The sequence below is a fragment of the Sus scrofa genome, chromosome 2 (genome assembly GCF_000003025.6).
Source record: "Sus scrofa isolate TJ Tabasco breed Duroc chromosome 2, Sscrofa11.1, whole genome shotgun sequence".
Lineage (NCBI taxonomy): Eukaryota > Metazoa > Chordata > Mammalia > Artiodactyla > Suidae > Sus > Sus scrofa.
Genome location: NC_010444.4, coordinates 7,844,212 through 7,871,966, shown reverse-complemented (window position 1 = coordinate 7,871,966; position 27,755 = coordinate 7,844,212). Strand labels below are relative to the sequence as shown.

The following is a 27,755-nucleotide window of genomic DNA, read 5'->3' as shown; positions in this document are numbered from 1 at the left end:
TAAGATGAGGTAGGCCCACTTAGCCTACCTTTCATATGTGCCTCCTCACCTAATGCTCAATTCTGAGGTCAGTGTTGCGATTACTTTCCTCTTTCCTATTGAAAGAGGCCCTGAAAGGCTGACCGACCTAGGTATTGGACCTCAGGTCCGCTGTCTCCTTAACACTCAACTTAGGTTTAGCCGCCTCTCACCTGCAGGTTCACTACTTCAATGGACAGGTATTTACAACTAGGTGGTGGGGCTCCGGACACTAAGTCTGGTTGGGGAACATGACAGTCAAGGGTCAATGTGTGGCAGGCAGAGGAAGATCTGGATGCTGGGAGCAAGAAAAGGGAGCATGCCCTGTGGGCCAGGGCCTGGAGGTGCGGGCACATCATTCCCGCAGTCCTACTGTGGCCCTGCAAGCCGGATGGTATCGCGCCGGGGTTACAGGGACGCCAAACCCTACTAGGCCAAGGAACTTGCTCAAGGTCACAGTGAGTGGCAGACTCCAGATTCAAACCCAGGGCGCTCTCTGAAGCCCAGGCTCTTTCCACAGCAACTAACTGAGGACTGTGGATCCAGAAGACGCCCAGGGGCAAACAAGGGCGCTGTGTAAGAAGCTGGGGGCGACATAAAATGGCGTCTCAAGACCCCCTCCAGAACCCGCGCCCGCCTGACCTTAATTTCACCTAGACCGGAAGTGCCTTCAGCCCTTTCGGAAGTCACTTTCACCTAGTCTTACGGACCTGGGGATCCACCGGACGTGGCGCATAAGTCACGTGGTGGCGCCCGGGGTGGGGCTGGGGAAGAAGCCGCCCCGCGCGGGCGTGAGGCAGCGGGTTTCGCACGGTCCAATGAGGGCGGGCGGCGTGGCCCGGTCTGCTGGCGACAATGACGCGCCTGCGCAGAGACGGCAGCACGACTGGGGTTGACTCCGGGGGCGCGGCGAGGAGGTGAGCGGGGGCCACAGCCCGGGCTGGGGGGAGCCGGGGTGCAAGGCGGCAGGCTGGATCAGGCGGGGCAGGAGCGGGCCGGGGCTCCGAGTGTCACCGAGGGATAGGTTACGAGGAAATTGAAGGTTGGGGGTCAGAGCTGTCTGGGGATGCCGCAGGGGGAGGGTTTTCACGCCGCACGGGGCGGGGCTCCGGGAGTCGGGGCGGGACGAGGAACCGAGACGGGTGGGACCTCTGAGCTGGTGCCAGGGGAAGGCGGAGCTCCGGAGCTGGGGGCGGGGCTAGGACTGGTGGGGGGCGGAGTCTGGTCTTTGGAGGAGGAACTGGAACAGACGGAAGGAGGAGCCTCGGGTTTGGAGACCGAGAGGGAAGGAGCCCAGGCGCTGGGGGCGGGCCTTCAGCCAGTGAGCGGCGTGGCTACAGTTCAGGAAAAGGGGGCTAGTTCTTTCGGAGGTGGGGTTCCAGGGCCAGGGGCGGAACCACGCCCTCTAAAGGGCGGGGTCAAGGAGTCCCACGAAGGGGTAGGCCCAGGTAATGGCCCGGGGCGTCCACGCGGGGGCGGTCTCCGTGGTGGCCGGGCGTGGGGACGCGGTAGGCCTAGAACTCCCCCAGGAGAGGTGGTGTGGGTGGAGCGGGCTCGGCGGCCACCCGACACGGGCCAGTCTGGGTGCCCCGCAGGCCTCCGAGGGCTCAGAGCTGGGGTGGCGCCCCGGGCGGTGGCTCAGGGGCGGCCTGGGGGCTACCCCCGGAAGACCGGGGCTCCCCGGAGCCACCCAGTGGCGATGTGTGGGTGCCTCGGGGCCGGCCCCCTGCGGCGGCCGCAGAGGTGTGGGTGTGCTGGGCGGGGGGCAACTGGGTGTGGCGTGAGTGGGGTCGCCCAGTCGGGGCAACTGCTGTGCAGCCAGATAGGGTCTGGACTTTGCGGAAAGGGACGGGTGGGAATTGAAGAACAGAGCTGGGGACCGGGAGGGAAGGAAGGGCAGCGGGTGAGCGAAGGGGCGGGACCCTGGCTGCTGTGGCCTCCCCTGACCCCCTCCCCCCGCCGCTGGGGTCCTCAGGCAAGCCCCCTTCTCACTGAACTGGTAAGTGTGGCCGCGGACCTGGGGGAGGGGGCGGTGACCCGGGACAAAGGGGTCCCCAGGGGCAGGCAGGGTACGGTGGGGTGGAATCCTTCTGGTACCTGCCCGTATTCCATGCCCTTCTGGCCTTCTCCCCCGGTTGGTCGGTCGGGGTCTGTCCCCACAGAGACATGAGGCTGAGCTGGGTCCTGACAGTACTGTCCATCTGCCTGAGCGCCCTGGTCACGGCCACGGGGGCCGAGGGCAAACGGAAGCTGCAGATCGGAGTCAAGAAACGGGTAGACCACTGTCCCATCAAGTCGCGCAAGGGGGATGTCCTGCACATGCACTACACGGTGGGTGACCTAGTGGTGCTTTGGGGGTGGGTGGTGGGGCTTCTGGGGACCAGAAAGGACTTGGGAGCCAGGTTCCTTCCTCTGCCAAAGGTGGGTGACCTTGGGCAAGTTTCCTCTTCTACTTTTTTTTTTTTGTCTTTTGCCTTTTCTAGGGCCACACCTGCGGCATATGGAGGTTCCCAGGCTAGGGGTCTAATCGGAGCTGTCGCCACCAGCCTACGCCAGAGCCACAGCAATGCGGCATCTTGAGCTGGTCCTAGTCAGATTCATTAACCACTGCACCACAACGGGAACTCCTCCACTTCTTTCCATAGTTCTTTCCTGCTCTTCACGGTCTACTCCCAGGTTAGCACCAGCAAGCAGTGACAGTGTACTGAGAACTGCCCAAGTTTTCTGTCCCCTTCTAGGACTATGGCTGCCAGTGCTGTGGGGTGCTACCTGGATGGGAAGAGCACCTGGGGGGGGGGGGTGTCCAGGCAGACCTTCTTCCTCACTGGCCTTCCCATGGTCTCAACACAGGGGAAGCTGGAAGATGGGACGGAGTTTGACAGCAGCCTGCCCCAGAACCAGCCCTTTGTCTTCTCCCTGGGCACAGGCCAGGTCATCAAGGGCTGGGACCAGGGGCTGCTAGGGTGAGTCGAGGGGCCACGGCTGTGGTCCAGGTGGTGAATTGTGGGAGGCAAGCCCCAGGGACTGGGCAGGGGCAGGGAGCCCGGGTGTTGCCACGTGCTGAACATGTGTCATCCTACAGGATGTGTGAGGGGGAAAAGCGGAAGCTGGTGATCCCATCAGAGCTGGGTAAGAGGGTCTTACTGACTGGGGACAGAGTTCGGGGTGTGCATCGGGATAAAGGTGACGGCTGCTTCAGCTTCTGCATTGATCTCCATTCAGTACCTGCCTCTTCCAAGTCTAGCTGTGTCCAGCAGTGGGGTCAGGGCAAGGCCCTTGGGACAGCTGCCTCTGGTGCCCATTTTCTGCCCTCTGCAAGACCTCTTGCAGCCCCTTCTCATCTCCATTACACCTTCTCCATTTCTAGCCTTGGGCTGCGATGGGCAGAGGCTTGCCTTCAGCCTGGCTGTCTGCAGAACACTTAGCTACAACTCACTTTCTTTATGCATCTTTGACAGGGTATGGAGAGCGGGGAGCTCCCCCAAAGATTCCAGGTAATACACCCTCCTGCCCCCATCTCTGCCCCCATTCCATCTCCCTGTGGCCCTGGTTCTCATTCTGACCCCACTTCTCCCCTGCAGGTGGTGCAACCTTGGTGTTCGAGGTGGAACTGCTCAAAATCGAACGACGTTCAGAGCTATAGCCAAACTGGGGAGGGGCGGTGGAGAGGCCCCCAGCAGGGACCAAGCTGTTTAAAACAAGAAAAAACCTTAAAGCCCATCAAGTGTGTTGTGTGTGTTCGTGGGCCCCGAGAGGCTTCGAAATCACTGCTTCAGCCTCCCCGCTCCCTCCCCCCATCCCTCTCCCCTTTCCTGGCTGCAGAGCCTTGGGGTCTGGGCTCGGTGGCATGGTGGCCCTTGTCCAGAGGGAAAAAAGACTGTTCCTGCCTGCCAGCAGCAACACCACTCCCCCCAGCTCCCTAGCCACTTCCAGCTCCTGGTCTGGGAGCCAGCACCAGGCTATCGCCATGGCTACGTGGCCCTCAGGAAGGCCTGCGGGTCACCTGGGGAGAAGCTGAGCTGGCAGCAGTAGTGGAGCAGTGTCCCCCCAAAAGAGACCAGCTGAGCCTGTTAACTGCACCAAAGGTGTAGCCTAGCTTTATTAAAGGGCCCGCGCCGCAGTCAATATAAAAACACAAAAAGTCCCATCAGTTTAATAATAATAAAAAACCCCGAAAATGGAAAACTGAGGGGGCAGGGAAAAGGCCCCTGGGCCAGGGGCACGGGGAGCCCTGCTCATGGCACCAGGCCTGGCCGCAGGGCCCCCCCGTATTGCTGTTGCTACGAGGTCGGGGGGCAGCGATTGTCCTGTGGGAGCCACCATTCACCTGGGTCGAGGACCCTTACTTCTTCTGGGGTGTGCTCAGCTTCTGCATGCCCCGGATCTTGTCCAGCAGGCCAGAGATGAAGGCCTGGAGGGAGGGAGAACATTTAGGAGACGGGACCCCAGACTTCTCACCCCACCCTCTGAGAAAACCACTTTCTTACCTCAGTGGGTTTGTAACAGTCAACCAGCAGCTCCTAACGGGGCAGGGGAGAAAGTATAATTGTGAGTCTTAAGAACACAAGCCTGGGAGTTCCCGTCGTGGCGCAGCAGAAACGAATCCGACCAGGAACCATGACGTTGCGGGTTTGATCCCTGGTCTTGCTCAGTGGGTTAAGGATCTGACATTGCTGTGAGCTGTTGCTGTGGCTCTGGCGTAGGCCGGCAGCTGCAGCTCTGATTAGACCCCTAGCCTGGGAACCTTCATATGCAGTGGGTGTGGCCCTAAAGAGATAAAAGACCAAAAAAAAAGAACACAAGCCTAGAGTTCACTTATATCCACCTAGGCACCAGGGCTCCCCTGAGGCACCGGGAGAGGCCACAGCTACTGAAGAGCTGGGCAAGTACCATTGGCCTCATTTGACAGAGGCAGAAGCTGAGAGGTCCAAGATCATGGAGCTGGCTGACTCAGACCAAAGAAGGCCCGGCTTCAGAGGCTTGCTTACCCAAGGGGCAGAGCCTCCAGGTAGCCTTCTATGCCCTGCTCCCCTGACCTGGCCCTGCTGCCCCCTCGCCCCCCTCACCTTGACCCTGGCAGCCCGGGTATCATCGCTCTCCATGTCCAGGAGTTCATCCACATCAATCTCCAGCTCCGGGATCTCCTCTTCCTGGGGTGGGGATGGGGGAGGAGGGAGAGACAAGGAAGAGCCTGAGTTCGGTGAGACAGGCTCGCTGGCTGAGGCCCCTGCCCTGCTGCAGAGGAGCCAGCCCTCTTTGCCCAGCAGACAGCGGCAGCTGCTCTGAGGAAGAAAACAGATCAGGCCCGTGCCAAGGCAAACTGCCCAATGGGGGGGCTAGGGGGGAGCTTCCTGTCTCTGCCCGTTGGACACCCTGGGTGCCAGACAGCTAGGACTGGGATCCTGGGCTGGGAACCCTGCAGATGTGTCTTCCCAACTTCCGGGCCCCCCATTTCAAAAAGAACACAGGTGGGGCCAGCTGTCCCAGCTCATCACAGCCCCTTCCCCTCCCCCAAACACCTGTCACAGCTTCCCGGGAGTGAGGAGGAAGTGAAGGGTGAGGGGTCACTGAGAAGGACCCAAGCCTGGTAAAAGGGAAACAAAGAGCCCATGCTTTGCTGAGGGAGGGGGTGCTTGCCACCCCTCCCCCCCAGGAAGCATCTCTCCTGTCTGGAGCCAGCTGCATTCCAGGGCTGGGCTAGGGTAGGCAGCACAGGACAAGCCCACTCCTCCACCCTGCCCCTCAGGGGCCTGAGTCACCATTTGAGCAAGGAAGGAGTCATGGGGTGGAGAACCAGACCGCAGAGAGTGGGCTAGCCTGCCCCCATGCCAAGAAGCTCCAGGTTAGCCCATTAGAATAGGAAACACCCGTACCCCCAGCAACCAGGCTGATGCCTTTTAATCAGTCTAGGCTAACAGGCAATAGGCAGACCTCCTTCCACTGCCAGCCAGGCTAGCTCGCCTCTCCTGTCCACTTCCCAGGCTATCCCTTGAGGCTTCTAAAGGACCCCAAGCTTGACCAGGTAGTGAGTGACATTAAAAGAGACAGCGTCTGAAGCAGCGGATAAGAAAGGAGTGACTTAGGTCAGACAAGAAAGCATACATTGGGGGCGGGGAGTCCGAGAGGAGGGGAGCGCACGCCCATTGACTCCCGGTGACAGGCGCGCTCAAGGTGGGGATCCCAGGCGGCCCGGATCAGGACCGATTTTAGGGTGTCGACGCAGGCTGGGGGACACACCTGGCAGTCGTAGAGGCGAGTGAGCTGCTCCAGGATCCACTCCTCCAGGTTGAGGCGCTTCCGTAGCTCCTTGCGGTCGTACTTGACCGTGACCTTCCCTTGGCGTCTCACTGGGCCCTCGTCGTCCGCGCCTCCCGGACCCTCGCCCGCTGCCCCAGGGGGGCTCTGAAAGTAGACGCGGGGCCCTGCGCCACCACTGCCCGGCCCCGGGGCCGGGGCCGCCAACGCCGCGCCCCCCGCGGGGCCGCTGTCCGCCATGGCGGCCGCCGGGGCCACGTGCGAGCGTCCGGCCCCTCCCTGCGCCGCCGCCTCCGGGACGCCCGCCGGCTGGCTCCGGGCCGCTGGCTCGGGTTAGGTCTCGAGCTCCACTCCGCGCAGCTCCGCGGCGAGGGCGGCGGCGGGGGTGCCCGGGGGCAGCTGCAGCATGCGGAGCCCCCGGGCCTGGCCTGGCCGCGCCCCGCCCCCTCCCCTCCGATCCGCCCGCCCTTTGTCCCCCGCGGCCGCCGCCCGAGCCGCCGCCGCCGAAGCAGCTTTCTCTGTCTCGATCGCTTCCCCCGCCCCCCGACCACACCCCCTTAAAGGGCCAGTCCTGAAGCGGGCCCCTCACCACTACCCCGCTCCGGGACAGGGGCTGGGGGAGGGTCTAGTCTCTAGAGATTTGGACCTAGCTGTCCGCTCACCCTTTTAACCTTCCTGCCCCTTTTAACCTTCCTGTACCAGGATTTGCACCCCTGCGGGGTCCCTACTGTACTGTCCTCATTGAAGCAAAAACAGGGGCCGTCTGAAAATGGGGGGCAGATAGTGAGCATCGCGCACAGGGCAGAGGTCCAAGGGAGAGACGTGGGAGCTCCCGACTTTTGGGTGCTCCGGCTCTTGGCCAACTGGGGGCAGAGTCGGACAGACACGTGGACCGGGTTCCCGGGGGTAGAGGAGTGGAGAAGGCGACAGGAGCTGCCCAGGTCACGGGACACCCTACTCGTCTGGGTTCTGCACCTCCCCACGAAGGAGGCCTGGGTTGGGGGTGAGCTGTGCCGGCCTGGTGACTCGAAGGTCCAGACCCCAGGCAGCCACCGCCCACCGGCCAAGATGGCGGGGAACGAATTATGGGAAATGTAGTTCACAGGGTTCGGCTCCGCATGTCTGCCCCTCCCCCGCGGCGGAACCGGGGCGGGGAAGCGCCGAACTCCTTTGCAGCGCCCCCCACCAGGGCTGGTGTCTTTCACAGGGCGCGGTCCCCCGCATCCAGCAACCTCTGTGTTTACAAGCTGCAGCGTAAAGAGCTGGAAATGGGGAGCCGGTACCAAAACAAAGATAGTAATAAACATGCTAATAAGAATTCCTACAGTTGGTTCCACATAGTCGGTTCCAGCATGAGGGCACCTTGCTCTCCTGAAGATCTTCGCCCTGTGACTTCTGTCCTTCAGATCTCACAGGCCCCTTACCTGGCCTTTATGCAGACCGTGCATCTCATCCCCACACCGGGTTGGATTGTCTATATCTTTGAATAGTCTCTCTCAGTCATTTGTTCATTGTCTGTCTCCCATATCTTGATTGTGAGCTCCATGAGGCTAGGATCTGCCTGGCCTTGTTTACTGCTGATGCCCATGACTGAGCGAGCCTGCTGGGCTTCACACCCACGCGTATCCAGCAAATCACCAGATTCTTGCTGAAATCTCAGCACCTAGAAGGGACTAGTGGTAAGTGTTTGATAACTACTAGTTGAACAAATGATCAAATGAAAGAATGAGTGTCTTCCTCTGTGCCTCCATTTCCTTTTAAGGCTGCGGCAAAGGTGAAATAAGAAAATTCATGAGGAGTTTTGTCGTGGCTCAGTGGAAACGAACCTGACTAGCGTCCATGAGGATGGGGGTTCGATCCCTGGCCTTGCCCAGTGGGTTAAGGATCTGGCATCGCTGTGAGCTGTGTTGTAGGTCGCAGACACGACTTGAATCTGGACTTGCTTGTGGCTGTGGCATAGGCTGGCGGCTGCAGCTCCAATTTGACCCCTAGCCTAGGAAGCTCCATGTGCCTGGAGTGTGGTCCTCAAAGGTGGAAAAAAAAAAAAGAGAGAAAGAAAGAAAGAAAAAAAGAAAATTCATGAAAGTTTCAATGACGGCACCGCAAACGTTAAGTCACACAGCCAGATAGACATGGAACTCAGCTCATGTACCCAGGTCCCCGGCACAAAGTCTAGACTCACATCACGCAAAGTTGTGCAGCTTCCTTTGAGATGCTTCCACAGATGGTAGGCTCACCTTCTGCAGTCCCAAGCAGAATCTGAGAGGCATGGATCCTAGCCTCTCACAGACACCCCCTCTCTGGATGCCAGAGAAGCCTTCTTCGGTAGGTGGGCTTCAGAGAGAGGTTGGCTCACGGTCACACAGCTGGTGCTGCAGACAATCCAAACTCAGGACTTCAGGCTTACCCTACAGTTGGGGAAAATAGACAAAGAGAAGGCAGTGTCCGAGAATGGTCTGCGTGGTGACGGTGGTGGTGGGATTCATGCCGGGTGGGCTTCTCCCTGGGAGGGCAGGGGGACAGGATCACGTGGCTCAGTCCAGGGCTGTACCTCCTCCCTCCCCAACCACCTCCTGGCGTCCCCAACCTGGGGGTCAGGGACAGGGTGACCCTGTTCTTGCCGATTAGGCAGGACCCGCCCTTTCTAAGAGAGCCCCATCCTCAACCTGGCCTCCGACTCTGAACTTGGCCTCACAGGCGAAGAAGTTTATCCAAGTCCAAATTCCCCACCACACCCTACCTCACCCCACCAGGGTGCGTCTGCTCTTTTTGAAATGGAGCGTTGATTCAGGTCTTAGGGGTGCTTGTGGTTAAGAGGGAGGATATACTATAGCTTGTTTAGGGAGTGGAACCTAGAAGGAAGACTGGGTACCAGCCCCAGGTCTGCCCCCCCAGATGCCATGCCCCTGAGCTATGCCCTTCCTATCTCTCCTCCCCTCAAGGCTGGTGTGAAAGCCTCCTGTCAAGTCCAAATGTCAGGGTATCCTCTGCGAGTGGTCTGGGCAGGACAGGGAGGAGCCAGGGGTGCTTTTCCTGACTCTCCCTCTTTTCACCTCCTATGCCACCCCCAGGGCACTCCCAGATTCCTGGAGCTGAATCCCCTGTCTGTCCAGTCCCTTCCCTTGGCCACACACCCTGCAGATGGCTAGGATGGCCTGCCGCCATCTTGGTCTCTAGGCTGCTCTGCATGGATCCTTGGAGTGGAAGAACTGGGTTCGAATCCTGCCTCTGCCCTAGGCGAAGAAGCAGCGGGCAAGTCACGCACCTGCCCGGAGCCTCTTCAAGGGGGCTGATTCTGCTGCCTTCTGGTGGTTGGGGGTGGAGGTCAGTGCTCCAAGACCATATCCCGGCCCTTTCTCCCCTGTCTGAACCCTCCGGATGCTGCTCCTCATCCTTGAAGCCTCAGGCTGTGGCCTCTGCAGCCCCACCCATCTCGGGATCTCGACCCCCCTCCACCAGAGGGCAGCTAAGGCTGCTTATAGCACCTCCTTGAAGCAGAGGCCCTGGGGAGGGTGCCGGCAGGCCAGGCTCCCTTAATCGAGGGTGGAGGCCGGAAAGGCTTCCACCATTACTGCTTGCCAAGAAGCCCTGCTACCATTACCAGGGCTGGAAGAAGGTGTCCGAGGAGGAAGGAGCCCACTAATGGGGGCGGCCCTGGCCTCGGGAGACACAGGGGTGGAGGGAGTGGGGGAGGGGCTCAGGTCCAGGCAACAGGCTCCCATCCTGTTTTTCAAGGAGCTACTGCCTAAAGCTTCTACCCCTAAGCTCAGGCCCTGTTCACCCCTTTCCTCCTTCCTCCCTGCCACCCCCACAGCTTACTCTCCACTCCTGGCATAGTCAGCTATCTATAGCCAGGAGTCATCTCATACCCATTTGTTTATTTCATCCTCTGAGAACCTCCAGCTTCTGGACAAGGTGACTGGTCGCACAGAGAGACCAGGTTCTGCCGGTAGCCTTGAACCCAGGCCAGCCAGCAGAAAGGCCAATCTCCACCCTGCATGGCCTTGCCCAAGGAGACCTCTTGGTCCCTGAGTCTCTGTTGCTCGGGGCTCTGTTGCTCTGATGAGAGAGGACAAGGATCACAAGTCCTGTCCCCCGTCTCCCCTTCTGTGTCTCCTCAAGGGCAAGGAGTAAAGGCAGGACTTAAGTCAGCTTTCTAGACAGAGGGCTGCAACCCGCCTACGAAGCTGTGTGACCTTGGGCAAGTCCCTTCCCCTCTCTGGGCCTCAAGTGGAGATAATAATCACACCCCACAGGGCCTCAGCCAAAGGCTAGGGGATCTGCTAGGTTTGAGTTTGTGCCCAACGTGGCAGGATTTTGAAGACAGCCAGTGCCAGGCAGACCTGCCCCTGGGGGTCTGAGAGCCTGGGGCAAAGGCGCCTGTAGGGCTGGCTCCTCCTTAACCGAGCCCTCCTCCCCCAGAACCAGCTCCATCTCTTTCTGGGTTTCTAGGTGACTTGGCTGGCCCCTCTGGATGAGTTCTACTTTAAACCTGCTGCTGCTACTGCCTCTGTATTGGGGGGGCTCCCACAGGGCCCCCAGGCAGGAGCCCCCCCAGCCAAGCCCTGCGGGAGGGGCCGCAGCCCCCACCCATCTCTGCTCTCCTGTCTTCCCTGCTCCCATCCCTGGAACAGCAGATTTCAGGGCACCTGCTATGGGCCAGGCGTGTCAGAGCCCCTCCTCAATCCTCCTTGTTCGGCGGACACCCAAGAGGCTTCCGACCCCTCTGGGCAAAGAACCAGCTGTCTCCTTCTCAGTTTGCTGTCGGAAGCGCCACAGGGCCACCAGGCACCCGGTTGCGTTGTGAGGGTCTGCGGAACAGGAAGAAGGGGCGGGGCGGAGTGGAGGCTGTACCAGGGATCGCTCTGGAAAACCAGGGTGCTTGGGTCCTCCAAGGAGGCGGCAGGCTCCCAGCCTCCTTGGGCTAAGGATGGGGGAGGGGCACCTATCGGCTGGAGGCCCATTAGCTTGCTAAGTGCTCCCAGGGAGGGGGGACCGAGCTGCTGCGGGAGGTGGGGGTGAGGCGAAGGGAGGGCAGAGAAGGGGTGGGAGTGGCTTTTCCAGCTCTCAGCTAAGTGCTGCAGGAGTAGGGTGGGTGGCAGGTCTCGGGCGCCCCCCGGCCCAAGTCCTGCCATCCATTAGTACCCCCACCCCCGGCGCCTCAGAAACCTCAGCGGGCAGACCCCCGCCAGTCTTCAGCAGCGCCCTCTACACCCAGTCCCTCCAGCTGCACCCCAACAGCCCCCGGCCCCTAAGCGCCCTCCTCCCACCCCAGGTCGGTTCTGCGGAGCCCCCCCAGCCGAGGGCCCCGATCGGGGCGTGCCCCTGTCCCATCCCTCCTCTGGCTGCAGTCGCCACCCCGGCCGCCAGGGGCAGCAGACGCGGGGCAGGCGAGCCAGACGCCGTGGGAGGGGGCGGCGCCGCTGCGGCCCCGCCCCCGCCCCGCCCCGGCCGGGCCCCGCCGATTCTCTAGTCTGTCCGGGACAGACTGGCGGGCGGGCTCTGACGCCGCCGGGCCGGAGCGGGCCGCGCGGGAGCGCTCGGAGGGAGCAGCGGCGCCGTCGGGTCCCCGTCGGGGCTCCGTGGCTCCCCGACCCGCCCCGGGCCTGGCCATGGCGGGCGCCAGGCCCGGCGTCCACGCGCTGCAGCTGGAGCCGCCCACCGTCGTGGAGACCCTGCGGCGCGGGAGTAAGTTCATCAAATGGGACGAGGTAAGCAAGCGCAGGGGCTTCCTGCTTCGCGCAGATCCAGGGACTCCCTCGCCCTGCTCGGCCAGATGCTGGGGACCCCCAGCGCAGACTGGCCTGGCCGCCCGCGCCCCCCCCTCCCCGCATCCTAACCCGGCTACGCTCCGGAAACTTGAGTCCCCAATCTTCCCCGTAATGAAGACTTTGTCCCCCACCCCCAACTCCAGCCCGTCATCTCCGGAAAATTTGGCTTTTACTCCTTGTCTCGGAGACTTCGAACCCCAATAAATCCCAGCCCCCCCTTTAAACTCGCCCTTCTCACCTTTCCCTGCCTGTCTAATTCTGGTTCCCTACCCCTGGCCTGGTCCCCAGACAGACCCTTTCCCGGCGCTGGACAGTCTGGCTAGAGAACCTTGGCCCCCAGTCTGGCTCAGTGTACCCCCAATTCTGAGTGGGTGCCGCTGGGACTCTACCCTTCCCAGTGCCCTAATCTGAACATTCTTCTCCATTCATCACTTTTTCACCCTATTCTGGCTGGCACCCCCTTGCCCTGCTTTAGATCCCAGCCCAGCTCCCTGCTTAGGTGGGATCATCAAGTCACCCCATAGTGGAGACTTTGCCCCCCAAGTTCCTCCACCCCGGGGGAACTTTGCTCTCCGCTCCTTAGCATCGGGACTTTGAACCCCAATAAATCCTGTCTCCCCCTTTCTACCTGCCCTGCCCCCTGGTGCTTTTCAGAGGCCCCGCTCCCACCTGCGGCTCTGCAACCGGTCTCGCACCTCACTCTCGATTTCCCACCGCCCCTCCTCTTCCCCCTGGGCCCCTCCTTCCCCAGGGCTTCCCTCGCCTGCCTGAGCTTCCTTGCTGCTCCTTCCCAGCCAGGCCGGAGGCCCGAAAGACTCTGGGCTCCTTTCCGGCTGGGTGGGGCGGGTAGGCGTGGGAGCTGGGAGGAGGGGCTGGGGGCGTGGCTTGAGGTAGCAGGTGTGCCCCGGAGGGGTGCCTCGGCGCCCCTGGAGTTGGGGGAAACCCCTCCCCCCAGGCCGGCCTGAAGGGAAAAGTTTCTCCTTTTCCTTCCAGTGTGATAAACCCAAATAAGGAAGTGGGAACAGGGAGAGGGCCCTGGGGGTGGGGTGGGGGTTGCTGACAAGAACTTGGGGCCTGAGAGCCTGGGGCCTGTGCTGCCTTTGAAGACCTGACCCCTGAGGAGAGGCAGGGGGAGGCCCTGGGGGCAGTATGCAGAGAACACCCCGCTTCTTGCACTACTGGGGGGCTCTGAGCCCCAGAGCAGGGTTAATCCCAGAAAGGGGCCAGGATGGGTGCAGCAGACGAGGCGGCAAAGGCAATGCATCCCAGCAGTTCCCAAGCCTCCTGTCCCCTCTGCCCCCAGATCAACCTCCTGTCCTTTGTAAGCAACGCCCGAGATGGGCGGGGCCGGTGCAGTCCCCATTCTCCTGAAGATGGAAACAATCTGCAGAGTGGAGGCTCATCCCAGGGTCCCCCCCCCCCCCCCGACCCCCGTGGGGTTGTGGCTGAGGCCTGCAGCTGGGAACCTGGCGGCGGTCCTGGTTCGCTGCTTCCCAAACTCAGGACTCTGGAGCCATACTGCCCACAAATCCTGGCTCTTCTTGTTGACCTTTGGCAAGCTGGCAAGGCTCCCTGGGCCTCAGTCTCCTCGTCTGTAAAATGGGAAGAGCAATGGGGCAAACCTCATAGGTGGCTCGCAGGACAACATGAGCACCTAGATATCCAGTGCTTGGGCCTGTCCCTGGCACGCAGCAGGGGCAGCGTGAGGGTGAGCTGTCGCACGATCGTCCACCAGGGAGCAGCAGCTTGGGGGTGGCACCATGGGGAAGCAGGGTCTTCCGGCCTGGGGCAAGAGAGTTCTACCTGTGGCCCCTTGGTCACTGGGGCTCTGGCTGAGACTAAGCCCCTGATGAAATCCCACCCCTCTGCCGCCACTGCTGGTTCTGAGTCACACAGGGTGGCCCTGATGAGAAACGAGGCCAGTGTACCCTTTTCTGCCCTCCGTCCAGCCATGGGGCTGTTTGAGGACAGAATTCACTGTCTGGTCCTGAAGATGGGGTGGGTCCCCTTCCCAGGGGGCTTGGTCTGTGCTCTGTAAGACGAGGTGAACCGTGAAGTTCTGGGGCTTCAGTGGGGTGCAGGGTGGGATAATGGACTTTGAAGCAGATATAAGGGGTGACTGGTCAGGGGACCCCAAAGGACAGAGAAGGACTGTGGGGATCGGGCTTCCAAACCCTCTTCTTTCAGTCTATAAATATTCCCAAGGGGGATGGGGGAGGTGTTCAGCCACCAGGGAATTCTCAGAGCTTCTGAGGAAACTGAGCCCAGGGTTGGGTTCTGGGGAGCCCCCCCCCCAAGGAGGTAGGTCAGATTTGAGGTGCAGAGAAGAAAGGGAGAATATCCTTACAGAGGAACAAGGATGCCAAAGCTGGAGGTGGGGAAAGGTTAGTTCGTGGTCCATGTGACAGTCTTAGATGAGGCTGGGAGGGGCCTAGGACCTCAGCTTTGTCCCCAGGAGAGAGCCACAGAGGACCTCTGGGCTGGATGAGGCTTTGTCCTTGCTCACTGGCAGAAAGACTGGGCTGGGTGGCCTGAGGGTTCCAGGGACCAAACCTCGGCGGCAACCTTCACTCCCGGACCCCTGCCATCTGTCCCCAGGAGGCCTCCAGTCGGAACCTGGTGACCCTGCGCGTGGACTCCAATGGATTTTTCCTTTACTGGACAGGACCCAATATGGTGAGGGCAGGAGCTGGTACAGCTTGCTCAGGTCTAGGGCCCCGCCCCAGGACCCCCCCCCCCCTTCCCTCTGCCTCTGCCATGCAGGTGGGGCCCAGCTGCCCCCGATGTCTCCCAGGGTTCCCTGGACAGGAAGCACTAAGGGCAGCGGCTAAGGCTGGGGCTACGGCAGAGGGCCGACATCCCTGGCCTGGGCGGGAGCTTGGGGGCTCCCTGCTCTCACCCTCTAACCTCTCAGACCTACCTTGGCATCTGGTTTCCCCAGGAAGTAGACACACTGGACATAAGTTCCATCAGGGACACGAGGACAGGCCGTTACGCCCGCCTGCCCAAGGTGAGTGAGGTGCTTGGGACTCAACAGGGGTGCGGCCGTGGGGGATGGGCACGAGCGGCTTCACTCTCGGTTCTCACCCACTCAGGACCCCAAGATCCGGGAGGTGTTGGGCTTTGGGGGCCCCGAGGCCCGGCTGGAGGAGAAGCTGATGACGGTGGTGGCTGGGCCAGACCCAGTGAACACCACATTCTTGAACTTCATGGCCGTGCAGGATGACACAGCCAAGGTGGGCCGGGACTGAGGGCTTGGCCTGGGCGGGCTGCGTCGGTCGTCATTGAGTGAGCGCCTGTTGTGTCCTAGGCTGTTCTTGGCCCCTGTTTCTAATCCTCCTCCGCCAAAGTGGTATTTGAGCACTTGCTGTGTACCAGATCTAGTTCTGGGCATGGACTGCACTGGGCCAGCCCCTCTGTCCCCCACTCACCCCCTCCCCCTGGATCCTGACCCCCCCCTCACCCCAGGTCTGGTCTGAGGAGCTGTTCAAGCTGGCTATGAACATCCTGGCTCAGAACGCCTCCCGGAACACCTTCTTGCGCAAAGCGTGAGCCCTGGGCCTGCCTCTGCGGGAGGGGGCGGGGCATCGGGGTTCAGGTGGCTGTTCCTAGGGTGTGACCCTTCCACCTGTCTCCCCAGGTACACGAAGCTGAAGCTGCAGGTGAACCAGGACGGGCGGATCCCGGTCAAGAAGTGAGCTCCCCTTTCCCTCAGTATCTTCACTGCTGTCCTGACCTTGGTGACCTTTGCCCCCACTGACCTTCACTCCCCCACCCCCACCCCCACCCCCATCTGCTCAGCATCCTGAAGATGTTCTCAGCAGACAAGAAGCGGGTAGAGACTGCACTGGAATCCTGTGGCCTCAATTTCAACCGGGTGAGGGGGCTGGGAGCAGGGGCCGGGGGAGGTGTCGTGGTGGGCGCCTGCTCTTTGAGGGCTGGCTGTCCCTGGGTTCTCACCCTCCACTCCCGGCCCCTAGAGCGAGTCCATCCGGCCTGACGAGTTCTCCTTGGAAATCTTCGAGCGGTTCCTGAACAAGCTGTGTCTGCGGCCGGACATTGACAAGATCCTGCTGGAGATGTGAGCAGGGCTGGGCCTGGCTCCCAGCCCCCCATGCAACCCTGTCTGGCCTCTGCTGGCGTTCCTTCCAGCCCAGGGAGGGGAAGCTGAGCTGTTGGGGGTCCCCTCACAGCTGGGCTGTGGCCGTGCTCAGAGCCGCTTTGCCTGGGGCTCTGTCGTGAACCCTTGGCCAGTTGCTGTCATCTCCCCACGCTGGGGTTGTGGATCCAGTGGTCAGATGTGTTGTGGGTGAGGGCTGGAGCCGAGACTGGGTCCAGGGTCCGGAAGCCTGGCGTGGTGGGCAAGCACTTGGTGGCTTCCTAAGCCCTTGCTGATACCCGTGCCAACACCAGGTGGTCAGGGGAACGGATGGGGAATCTGAGGCCCAGAAGAGCCAGCGACTTGCCAAAGTTCCAATCAGGGGGTGCTGGAGGCAGGCACAGACCTTCTGGCTCCTCCCAGACTGAGGGTTTGGAGCAGGGGCGGGTGAGGGTACAGCCTTACTCGGCTCCACGCCCCCTCTAGAGGCGCCAAGGGCAAGCCGTACCTGACGCTGGAGCAGCTCATGGACTTCATCAACCAGAAGCAACGGGACCCAAGACTCAATGAAGTGCTGTACCCGCCTCTGCGGCCCTCCCAGGCCCGGCAGCTCATCGAGAAGTATGAGCCCAACAAGCAGTTCTTGAGAGAGGTGAGCTGGCGTTGGGGCTGGGGGGCTGGGGCTGGGGTGGGGTGGGGTGGGGGGCCCCAGCTGACCCTGCCCACCCCGCCCCTAGACCAGATGTCCATGGAGGGCTTCAGCCGCTACCTGGGAGGTGAGGAGAACAGCATCCTGCCCCTAGAGGCCTTGGATCTGAGCGCGGACATGACCCAGCCGCTGAGCTCCTACTTCATCAACTCCTCACACAACACGTATCTCACCGGTGAGCAAGCCACCCTATCGTGACCGTCACCATGACCGTGACCTCTGCTCTCTGGCCCTTACGCCGCCTCCCTTCGCTGGGGGAGGCCACACCAGGGATGCAGGCAGGGCGCAGGCCGCCTGGCGTGGGGAGCGGGGCTCCGCTGCGTGGGCAGGCGCCACGGGTGCTCCGGGCGGCCTCCCCAGAGGGAAGGGCTGAGGCCTGTGTCTGCCTGAGAAGGAACAGCCTGTGCGAAGGCCTGGAGCCGGAGAGCGCTGGGTGCTGCTAAGCAGAACGGGGGCTGGGGGTGGGGTGGGAGCTGGGGCAGGTCGAGATGAGCGGGGACCCTGGGGGCACAGAAGGAATGGCCGGAATTCGGACTGATCCTGGATGAGTGGGAAAGACTTCTTGCAAGGTGTCGAGCAGGGGGAGGTGACCTGGTATGTTTTTAGAAGGATGACGCCAGGTGCTCCGCAGAGACCGATGGGAGGCGGGGAGGGGCCTGCCGTCCCCAGGAGGTGATGGAGGCATTTCAGGGCAGCGGCGGTGGAGGGAGGAAAGGGAAGTGAGGGGCCACGGTTGCGGAGGGGAGATGGACGTTGGGGGACCACTCCACGGTTCAGGCTGGTGGGCTGGAGGGTTCATCCGCGAGAACGGGAGACCTGGAGGAGGAAGCCGCCAGGCAGCCACCGCTGGCAGAGGCCAACCCTGGCAGCTTGGGATGCTGGGGAGGGACGGTGCGGGGTCCCCAGAGGCGGGCCAGGCCGGGCCACCCCTGGGGCTCTGCGTCCCCAGCGAGGAGCCAGGCCACCGAGGTAACGGAGCCTCGCCCCCAGCGGGGCAGCTGGCCGGGGCCTCGTCGGTGGAGATGTACCGCCAGGCGCTGCTGTGGGGCTGCCGCTGCGTGGAGCTGGACGTGTGGAAGGGGCGGCCGCCCGAGGAGGAGCCCTTCATCACGCACGGCTTCACCATGACCACGGAGGTGCCGCTGCGCGACGTGCTCGAGGCCATCGCGGAGACCGCCTTCAAGACCTCGCCCTACCCCGTCATCCTCTCCTTCGAGAACCACGTGGACTCGTGAGTGGGCCCCTGACCCCGGGACCCCAATCCCAGGCCCGGGGACCTCTGAGGACCCAGAGACAGCCACCATGGCACGATGGGGCTGCTGCCGTGACCTCTGACCCTGGGACCTTGCACGGACCCTGCCAGCCTCTGCCGTGCCCTGGGGACCTCAGCCTCACCCCAGAACCTCTGACCTCTGACCTCGGCCCCACAGAGCAAAGCAGCAGGCCAAGATGGCCGAGTACTGCCGCTCCATCTTTGGGGACGCACTGCTCATTGACCCACTGGACAAGTACCCGGTATGGGGGCTCGGAGCCGGGCAGGGCGTTGGGGGGGGCAGGGTGCCCAGCAGGCCCTGACCTGTCCGTGCCCACCAGCTGGCCCCGGGCGTCCCCCTGCCCAGCCCCCAGGACCTGATGGGCCGCATCCTTGTGAAGAACAAGAAGCGGCACCGGCCGAGCACGGGCGGCGTCCCGGACAGCTCCATACGCAAGCGGCCGCTCGAGCAGAGCAACTCGGCCTTGAGCGAGAGCTCCGCCGCCACCGAGCCCTCCTCGCCCCAGCTCGGTGAGGCCCTGGCCCGCCCTTTGACCCCAGGCCTGACCCGAACTTCCCCCTTGGCTGAGCCCAACCCTCTCTGGGGACCCTCTGTCCCTCCCAACACAACCTCCCCTGTCACCAGGCTGCCGGCCACCTCTTAGCTGAGTGTGGACCTCTGACCTCTGACCCCTGGCCCCATCCAGCTCCTGATTCTCTCAGTCTCAGCCTCCGCCCCACACCTCCCAGAGGCCTCCCCCTCAGCTGGGTTATGACTCTGAATTTTGACCTCTGACCTCAGGGAACCACCTCTGTCCTGAGAGCTCCCCCCTACTGAGTCTCCCCAGCCAGAGGGTCCTAATTTGGACTCACCCCGACCTCTTTGTTGAGCTCCCGCTGACTGCCTCCCTGTAAGGAGGACTGTTCACCTGTTTGCCTCACAAAGCTCCCTCGTTGGGTGTGGCTCTGACTGACCCCTGACTTGCAACTCCATCGTGTCAACTTTACAACCCCCAAGCCCCCCCGTCAAGGCTGCTGTACCCCCGTTCCTGGCTTCTCACCTCTCTGAGCCACCCTGCAGACCTTCCTGATGGATGTAACTCTGGAGCCTGACCTCTGACCTTTGACCCCTCTTCACTCCCCCTGGGTTTAATCCCTTCTGATTCCTGACCTCTCCCCTCTCCCCCAGCCTCCCTGCCCTGAGAGTACCCCTTGACTCCGTGAGTCACCTCCCCACACTGGGCACCACCCTTCCTGGCTCCTGAGCGTCTGTGTGTGCCCTGACCCCTTACTGCCTGGTGGCCTTGTCCTCTGCAGGGTCCCCCAGCTCTGACAGCTGCCCGGGCCTGAGCAATGGGGAGGAGGCGGGCCTCGAGAAGCCCAGCCTGGAGCCTCAGAAGTCTCTGGGCGAGGAGGGTTTGCCGCGGGGCTCTGATGCCTACCGCGAGGAGGAGGAGGAGGACGAGGAAGAGGAGGAACAGTCGGACCCCAAAAAGCCGACCACAGATGAGGTGAGACCTGTAGGAAGAGGGGCAGTGGCCATCACCCTCCTGGAGGTCTTGGGGGGCAGCGGACGGGGGTCCTAGATAAACAATTGTAGAAGCAAGGGTGAAACTGTGTTTAGGACGTGGGCCAGGGAGGGCTGAGTTAGGGTGCAGAGCTGGGGAGGGAGGAGAGTCTGACCTCGGTGGGGAGGTTAGGCCAGCAGACCTGAGGAAGGGGGAGCCCTGTGCAAAGGCCCTGGGGCAGGGCCAGAGACTGCATGGGAAGGAGCATTGGCTTCTGAGGAGAGGAGGTGACGGAAGGGGTCAATCAAGAGATGGGATTTGAGAGGGGCCCCCAGTGGGGAAGCGTGTGGGCAGCATGGCTGCGCTGAGTGTCACGGAGATTGAATGTGAGGCTCTCGTGAGCCACCCAAGAGGGGCTGGCTAGGTGCTGGTTGGGAATGATTCTGGGGATAGGAATTTGGGGCTTATCAGCCCCATGTGAATAAGCGAACCTCTGGCTTTGGGGGAGAAGTTCCAGCTTCCAAGGATGAGGGTGGCAGGTGGCATCCCAGGAAGGCGGGGTCCAGGGCACAGCGTCTAAACCCAGCGAGAAGGCTGCGGGGCAGTTGGGACCGGGACTCCCAGGCCGTGGCGGGGCTGAGAGCCCCTGGGCCGTGTGACTGCTGGTCTGGGAAGAGGGCAGCGCCTCCTTTGAGGTGGGGGCAGGAGAGGGAACTTTAACTGACAGCTGGGGGTGGGCAATGGGACCGCTGACTCTGTATGTGGGGGCCACAGGGCACTGCCAGCAGTGAAGTCAATGCCACTGAGGAAATGTCAACACTGGTCAACTACATCGAGCCTGTGAAGTTCAAGTCCTTCGAGGCTGCGCGAAGTGAGTGGGGTGAGAGGTGGGGGCGTGGGAGCCGGCCCGGCTCTGCCAGGCCTGACCCCTCCTTGACCCCCACGTCCCAGAAAGGAACAAGTGCTTCGAGATGTCCTCCTTCGTGGAGACCAAGGCCATGGAGCAACTGACCAAGAGCCCCATGGAGTTTGTGGAGTATCCTTCCACGTTGCCAGGCCCAGGGGCCCAGGTGGGGCCACTCACCGGGAGGCTGGCTCAGACGGTTCCGGCCCCGATTACACTGCCGGCACAGCGTCCTGGTGCTCTAGCACCCGGTCTAGGTTCTCGGGGGGGCCTGGGAGACTGCAGGGCCTAAGCTAGGAGGTGGGGGTTGTGAGAGGCAGCTTGAGCAGAAGCCGGGACGTGGGTTCGAGGAGCCGAGGCTGGGCTTGGAGTGCTGGGCTCAAGGCAGGAGGTGGGGCCAGTGCCCGGCGTGGCCCTTGACTGCCAACCTCAGATACAACAAGCAGCAGCTCAGCCGCATCTACCCCAAGGGCACCCGCGTGGACTCGTCCAACTACATGCCCCAGCTCTTCTGGAACGTGGGCTGCCAGCTCGTTGCACTGAACTTCCAGACCCTGGGTGAGGGCTGGCCTCCCATGACCTTTGACCTCTGCCCCATGACCCTGCTAAACGTGTCTGAACGAATCTCTGACGCTACCTGATCCCAGGTCCCCAAACCCAACCGAGACCTCGGTTGACCCTAAACCCTTCCCCCGGGGGATCTTTCCCGAGTCTGGATCCCTCCCTGATGCCATTCGATCTGAACTTAACGCTCCCTGGCGCCCCTCCTGCATGGCACTGGCCTTCCTGCCTCCTGACCCCATTCGCCCTGGCGACCGTTGCCCTCCCCACGTCGCCCCCCAGATGTGGCGATGCAGCTCAACGCGGGCGTGTTCGAGTACAACGGGCGCAGCGGCTACCTCCTCAAACCCGAGTTCATGCGGCGGCCGGACAAGTCCTTTGACCCCTTCACCGAGGTCATCGTGGATGGCATCGTGGCCAATGCCTTGCGGGTCAAGGTGGGGCCGGGGGCGGGGACTGAGGCCAGGGTGTCGGGGGGGTGGGGACGCTCAGCAGCCGCCTCACCGTCCTGGCCCCCCAGGTGATCTCGGGGCAGTTCCTGTCCGACAGGAAGGTGGGCATCTACGTGGAGGTGGATATGTTCGGCCTCCCCGTTGACACCCGGCGCAAGTACCGCACGCGGACTTCTCAGGGGAACTCGTTCAACCCCGTGTGGGACGAGGAGCCCTTCGATTTCCCCAAGGTGAGCCCCGCGCCTGTGCTCCCCCGGGGCACAGACAGCCCCAGCCCGGACCTGCTGGGCTCGCTTGCCGGTGGGGGACAGGAACCAGGAGCACCTCCAGGCTGGGCCTGTCACCTCCAGGTTGGGCTCGGCTCTCTGCCCTCTGCGGGGTGAGACGAGGACAGGAAGCCAGGACAGCAGGAGTGGGAGGTCTCGTAGCACCCCCATGGGGAATGGGCACGACCCCCTCCATCTCCCAGGCAGAAGGGACGTGCCACAAGGTCCTGCAGCTCGTCCCCGCCTCCCCAGGGATGGCTCTCTGGAGCTGCTGGGGCGGGAGGCGGGGAGGCGAGCCCTCAGTCCCAGACTCGTGGCTCAGGCTAGTTTCTGAGCTGGCAGTGACCAGACCTGTCCCAGCACAGCCAGGCCTGGAGGAGCCCGTCTGCCTGTTCTCTGGACGCGGGGCTCTGGTGGCTGCCGGCCACGGAGGTGTGGGTCCACTGTGGGCTTAGTGGCGATGGTCTGGGGTTGGGTCAGATGGTCCAAGGGTCCATGCTGGGGGTCGACCATGGTGGCTGTTGCCAGCTGTGGCTCAGACCAGTCTGGGCCCTCAGGTGGTGCTACCCACACTGGCTTCTCTGCGCATCGCGGCCTTTGAGGAGGGCGGCAAGTTCGTGGGCCACCGGATCCTGCCTGTCTCTGCCATTCGCTCAGGTGAGGCCATCTGGGCTCCGGGCAGTGTGGGGGCAGGGTGTGCGGGGACCTCTCGGGGCCCAGCCACCTCGTCCTCCCCCCCTCCCAGGGTACCACTACATCTGCCTGCGGAACGAGGCCAACCAGCCACTGTGCCTGCCAGCCCTGCTCATCTACACTGAGGCCTCCGACTACATCCCCGACGACCACCAGGGCGAGTGGGGGCGGTGACGGGCTGGGTGGGGCGGGGGGGAGGGGTTGGGGGCCTGGGGGTGGCGGGCACTGGTAGTAAACACATCTGAGGCCGGGCTCTGCGGCGGTCCCTCCCCCTCTGGGAGACCAGAGCTGGGGAAGGTGTGGCCCTGGGGGCGCAGCCTCTGAGACCCTCGCCCTCTGCCCCCACTCAGACTACGCAGAGGCCCTGATCAACCCCATCAAGCACGTCAGCCTGATGGACCAGAGGGCCAAGCAGCTGGCTGCCCTCATTGGGGAGAGTGAGGTGAGCCCCGGCAGGTGGGGGCAGGCAGGAGACAGCAGGCCCGGGCTCACCTGGATCCTGGGGGCCCTGCGGGTTGGGTGGGGAGGGCTGACCTCTGGGAGAAGCCCCCTGCGGCCTTCTGCACCTGCCCTGGCCCACCCCACCCCCAGCTGAGGGTCTGACTCTTCTCGAGGGGGCCGAACCCTGCCTGCTGCAGATGCCAGCATCATGCATTCACCCCCATCTTGCTCCCGGCCCTCGGCTCTGCCTCCAGCGCTGGCCTTTGTGCCACGCTGCCCAGTGTGGGGCTTCTGGCCTCGCAATTCAATAGGGCTCAGTGGCCTTGGGTTTTCTCCACATTTTAAGGAGGTGGAAGACACTCCTTTGGCCATGCAAAGGGCCTTCAGGCCCACCCTGGGCTGGAATTCTTCCTGCTACTAGTGGGGTCGAAGCCAAAGTGCAGGGTTTCACCGCTTGACCAGGGCGGCTGGCAGCCCTAGAAGCTTTTAAAATGTGGGGCTTAGGAGCTGTGGGCCGGGCAGTGGCTTCTGCGGGGAGGGGTCAGGAGCAGAGGCTTGCCCGCACATCTAGACCTGGTCCCACGGGGGCCTGCGGCAGGCAGGGAGGAGAGCTGGCTGCCTGGAGCTGTTAGCGGGAGAGGCTGGTGCCCGCTCTGTGGTCACTTCCGTCGTTGATTTAATCAGGAGCTAAGCAACGAGGAAGATGAGCGGCTGTGGGCAAGGGTGGAGGGGGACTCGAAGAGGGGAGGAAACTTGGAGCTGGGCCAGGGCTTTTCAGAACAATCTGGAAGTTCCTAAGCACATGCAGTGAGGCCTGGCATTCTAGAGACAGCATCTCATGTTATCATTCCCACGCCCTGTGTGGAAAGGAAAGTAGAAATGCTTGTTTTGTTTTGTTTTTTTGTTTTCTGTTTTTTTACTTTTTAGGGCTGCACCTGCGCATATGGAAGTTTCCAGGCTGGGAGTCGAATGGGAGCCACAGCTGCCGCCTACGCCACAGCCCCAGCCACAGCTACTCCAGGTCCCTGCTGCGTCTGTACCTACACCACAGCTCACAGCCACGCCAGATCCTTAACCCACTGAGTGGGGTCAGGGATGGAACCAGCACCCTCATGGATACTAGTCGGGTTTGTTACTGCTAAGCATAGCAGGAGCTCCAGGAAATTTGTTTTGTACCTCTTGTGCTCATGGCGTTCTCCCAATAAGCCCACATTACAGATGATGAGCCAGGGCCAGACGGGCTAAGGAGGCCAAACAGGGCATTGGGAGCCCTGGGAGGCTGTGAAGGACAGAGGGCCTGGAGAGAACCGCTTTTCTGAAAAGAGCATTCTATTTTTGCCCCCTGCCCTTCAGGCTCAGGCTGGCCCGGAGACAAGCCAGGAGACCCAGTCTCAGCAGCCAGGATCCCAGCTGACCCCAAACCCCACACCCAGCCCCCTGGACGCCTCCCCCGCCGGCCCCCGGGCCCCACCACCTCCCCCACCAGCACCTCCCTCAGCAGCCCAGGTGAGGGGCGCCTGGGGCGGGGTGGGCGGAGAGGAGTCGTTCCCTGTTCTCTCCTCGGCTTCACACAGCCTGGTCTCTGCTCCCCAGGTCAGCGCGATGACCTCGTTGCCAGCATCCTCTCAGGTAGGAGGCAGGGCTGCTCCTGGAGGGAGCGGGTGCTCCTGCAGGGTCGGCCTGCCCCAGCCCAGCCCAGCCCGCCTTTGCCTCCGCTGCCCACAGAGGTGGCCCCGGCCCCGCTGGACGATCTCCGAGGCCACAAGGCCCTGGTGAAGCTCCGGAGCCGGCAAGAGCGAGACCTGCGGGAGCTGCGCAAGAAGCATCAGCGGAAGGCTGTGGCCCTCACTCGCCGATTGCTCGACAGCCTGGCCCAGGCCCGGGCCGAGGGCAGGTGCCGGCCCCGGCCAGGTGTCCTGTGAGTGTCCAGCCTGCCCGCGTGCAAGTGTGCTGCACGCACGGTGAATGTGAGGCCGTGTGTGCACGTGGGTTTCTGCCCTGGGTGGGCATGGCGAACAGCCAAGGGCTGCCCCTTGATCCTCAAGGAGGAGGATGTGGTGCAAGGCAGTCAGAAGGGGCTGGGTCCCATCCTCTTTCTGCTGGGGAGTGAAGTCCCTGTGAAGAGCATGTTTCTAGAGCCTGTCACCCGAAGAGGCTCCCATCATTTGGGTGGAGCTCCCTGGCCTCCTCATTGGCATAACAGACCCCGCCCCTCTGGGCTGGCATCTGCCACTGTCTGCTGGGATACGCCCTGTCCCCCGGCCCTCCCAGCCCAAGTGCATGTGATGACCTGAGCATCACCCCGAGGGGTTCTCCCCACAGAGGCGGGGAGGACGAGAAGGAGGAGGAGGAGGAGGTGAAGAGGTATCAGGAGTTCCAAAAGAAACAGGTGCAGTGTCTGCTGGAGCTGAGGGAGGCCCAGGCTGACATAGAGACCGAGCGGAGGCTGGACACCTGAAACAGGTGAGGTGGGGGGGCATGTGATAGTCAGGGAGGGCCTGCCTGCCTCCTGGTCAGGCCTGTCATCAGCCTGTGTCACCTCTGGGCCACCTGTGTCTACAGGCTCAGCAGCGGCTCAGGGAGGTTGTCATGGAGGCTCACACAACTCAGTTCAAGAGACTGAAGGAGATGAATGACAGGTGAAGGCAGGGGATCTCGCGTGGGGGGGTGGGGCGGGGGACTCCTGCTGCCAGGGGGAGGGCAGAGACCCCAGTGCTGCCACTGACCCTTCCTCCTCCCCCACGGGCTTGTCCAGGGAGAAGAAGGAACTGCAGAAGATCCTGGACAGGAAGCGCCACAACAGCATCTCGGAGGCCAAGACCAGGGAGAAACATAAGAAGGAGGCGTAAGGGCATTGGGGCCGGGAGCCATTTGGGCACTGGGCAGGCAGGGCCGGTGCCTGGGCACTGAGCCCATTCTGCCTTGTTCCTGTGCAGGGAACTGACAGAGATTAACCGTCGGCACATCACTGAGTCGGTCAACTCCATCCGTCGGGTGAGTGCAGCCAGGTGGCACCCCTAGCCCACCCGTGACCCTGCAGTCATCGAAACCCGTGTCAGAAGGTGGAGGGCCTTCTGGAGGCTTTTCTTCTGGGCCCCATAGCCCTCTCTTGCCCACATCATATCCAGAGCCAACCATCTACAATAGTGCCCATGGCTTTGGAGTCTTTGGGTCGGGAGATGCCCTAAGACTCATCTCAGGACCCCGGCCACACAACCCCAGGCGCCTATACCTGTCTGACGTCTGTGCCTAGGCAGAGCCCTAGGGCCCGGGTCCTGTCCTTGGAGACCCTTGACTAAGCCCTGCTCCCCCACAGCTGGAGGAGGCCCAGAAGCAGCGGCATGAACGCCTTGTGGCTGGGCAGCAGCAGATCCTACAACAGCTGGCAGAAGAAGAGCCCAAGGTGAGGCCTTGGTTGAGCGGCAGGCGGGCAGCAGGCAGGCGAGGGCTGGGTGGCCTGGCTCGCCCACAATGCTCCTCCTCCTGCTGCAGCTGCTGGCCCAGCTGGCCCAGGAGTGTCAGGAGCAGCGGGAGAGGCTGCCCCAGGAGATCCGCTGGAGCCTGCTGGGCGAGACACCGGAGGGACTGGGGGACGGGCATCTGGTGGCCTGTGCCAGCAATGGTCACGCGCCTGGGAGCGGCGGGCACCTGTCGGGCGCTGACTCGGAGAGCCAAGAGGAGAATACGAAGCTCTGAACTGGCTGAGCAAGAGGTGGCCGCAGGACCAGGGTGGGCACTGGGAGGAGGGCAGGAGGCTAAGACACTAATGCTTTTTTTTTTTTTTTTTTTAACTTTTTATCTTTAGAAATTTTATTTTTTTAAACCAGGGCAAACACCCTACACTAACTCCCTTCCTTCACCCTCCGGGGGCCCCCATTAGTCCACAGCCCCTCCTTCCTGCCCTCAGTCCTAGGGAAGGTGATGAGCAGGTCACTCTGGGCCAGAAGGGCCTCGCCCCCATGGCACCCACACCCTAGAGCGGGAGTCATCTCCCTCACGTCCCCAGGGAGCACTGGGTGGAGACTTCCGACCTCTGGGAAGTCGGGGTCACATTCTTTCTCTCTCCATTGGGGATTTTTTTACATGAATAAAAGTGGATTTCAGGGACCCTGTGTGCAGCGTGGTTTGGGGTGGGGCAGTGCTGGAGAGGACCCTGGGCCCTAGATCTGGCTCTGCTACTTCTGGAGCCTCCGTTTCCTCATCTATAAAGTGGGCTTGTGGCATTACGGAGTTGAAGGCAGGCCCCCAGCAGAAAGGGCTGCCGGGTTTCCACCTTGACACCTCCTTACCCGGGAACTACCTGCACATCTTCCCAATGAGCCCACAGCAGAGGCCCTCTGGCTTCCGCCAGGCCTTCCCGGCTCTGTGCCCTCTGCCCGGGCTCTCACTCCCGCTCTCCTGCCCCCGCCGTCCATTACTTTTCTCCCTCCTGGACTCTTCTTGTCCTCCCTTCATGAAGGCTCAGGCCTCTACTTCAGGAAGCCTCCCCTGTGCGCCCCCCCTCTTCCTGTTGCCTGATATGACCCAAATGCCCAGCATCTTCCGCCGAGGCCGCTCAGGGCCACACAGGCAGTTGGCTCTGTATCAGGGGACGGACCTGCTAGGGCTGACGCTGGGCAGCTCAGAACCTGCCCCACGTCAGGGGACCTGGGCTCTCAGCGATAGGTGGGAAGTGGACGGGCCTGGAAGTGACCCTTGGGAGAAGGGAAGCTGACAGTCACAGACGCTCCCAGGGGCTAGGAGACCCACACCTCTCTCATCGCTGTGAGGGAGATGTTATGCCTGTTTTGCAGATGAGGAAACTGAGGCCACTACTAAGTCAAGAT

At 62.3% G+C, this 27,755-nt stretch overlaps 3 protein-coding genes across 6 annotated transcripts; 2 read left to right on the top strand and 1 right to left on the bottom strand.

The window, feature by feature from the left end:
- FKBP2 (FK506 binding protein 2) lies at nucleotides 783–3,738 on the top strand. 4 transcript variants are annotated; one of them, XM_003122580.5, is made up of 6 exons: nucleotides 783–935; nucleotides 2,181–2,349; nucleotides 2,869–2,981; nucleotides 3,101–3,147; nucleotides 3,477–3,512; nucleotides 3,600–3,738. In XM_003122580.5, the coding sequence occupies exons 1-6, from the start codon at nucleotides 874–876 to the stop codon at nucleotides 3,659–3,661; spliced, it is 489 nt and encodes a 162-aa protein (XP_003122628.1). In that variant the 5' UTR covers nucleotides 783–873; the 3' UTR covers nucleotides 3,662–3,738. The 4 variants fall into 4 exon arrangements, with proteins under 4 accessions (XP_003122628.1, XP_003353837.1, XP_005660807.1 ...); XM_003353789.4 differs by lacking the exon at nucleotides 783–935 and adding an exon at nucleotides 1,174–1,466; XM_005660750.3 differs by lacking the exon at nucleotides 783–935 and adding an exon at nucleotides 1,462–1,526.
- Nucleotides 4,089–6,522, bottom strand: PPP1R14B (protein phosphatase 1 regulatory inhibitor subunit 14B). The gene is made up of 4 exons (NM_214115.1): nucleotides 6,256–6,522; nucleotides 5,085–5,168; nucleotides 4,506–4,538; nucleotides 4,089–4,429 (listed from the first exon to the last, which is right to left on the bottom strand). Exons 1-4 carry the CDS (start codon nucleotides 6,511–6,513, stop codon nucleotides 4,361–4,363), a joined length of 444 nt encoding a protein of 147 aa, NP_999280.1. The 5' UTR covers nucleotides 6,514–6,522; the 3' UTR covers nucleotides 4,089–4,360.
- Nucleotides 11,784–27,036, top strand: PLCB3 (phospholipase C beta 3). Its single transcript, XM_021082884.1, is given in 33 exon segments — nucleotides 11,784–11,984; nucleotides 14,643–14,720; nucleotides 14,986–15,054; nucleotides 15,140–15,280; nucleotides 15,513–15,592; nucleotides 15,685–15,738; nucleotides 15,846–15,921; nucleotides 16,025–16,125; nucleotides 16,630–16,795; nucleotides 16,856–17,027; nucleotides 17,843–18,083; nucleotides 18,283–18,367; nucleotides 18,446–18,635; nucleotides 19,422–19,615; nucleotides 20,387–20,483; nucleotides 20,564–20,648; nucleotides 20,950–21,074; nucleotides 21,360–21,514; nucleotides 21,598–21,759; nucleotides 22,353–22,452; nucleotides 22,541–22,645; nucleotides 22,839–22,930; nucleotides 24,283–24,382; nucleotides 24,385–24,435; nucleotides 24,523–24,558; nucleotides 24,655–24,847; nucleotides 25,252–25,376; nucleotides 25,379–25,392; nucleotides 25,492–25,568; nucleotides 25,685–25,774; nucleotides 25,866–25,923; nucleotides 26,246–26,332; nucleotides 26,422–27,036. Coding segments are annotated over 33 exon segments (3,702 nt in total). The 5' UTR covers nucleotides 11,784–11,885; the 3' UTR covers nucleotides 26,626–27,036.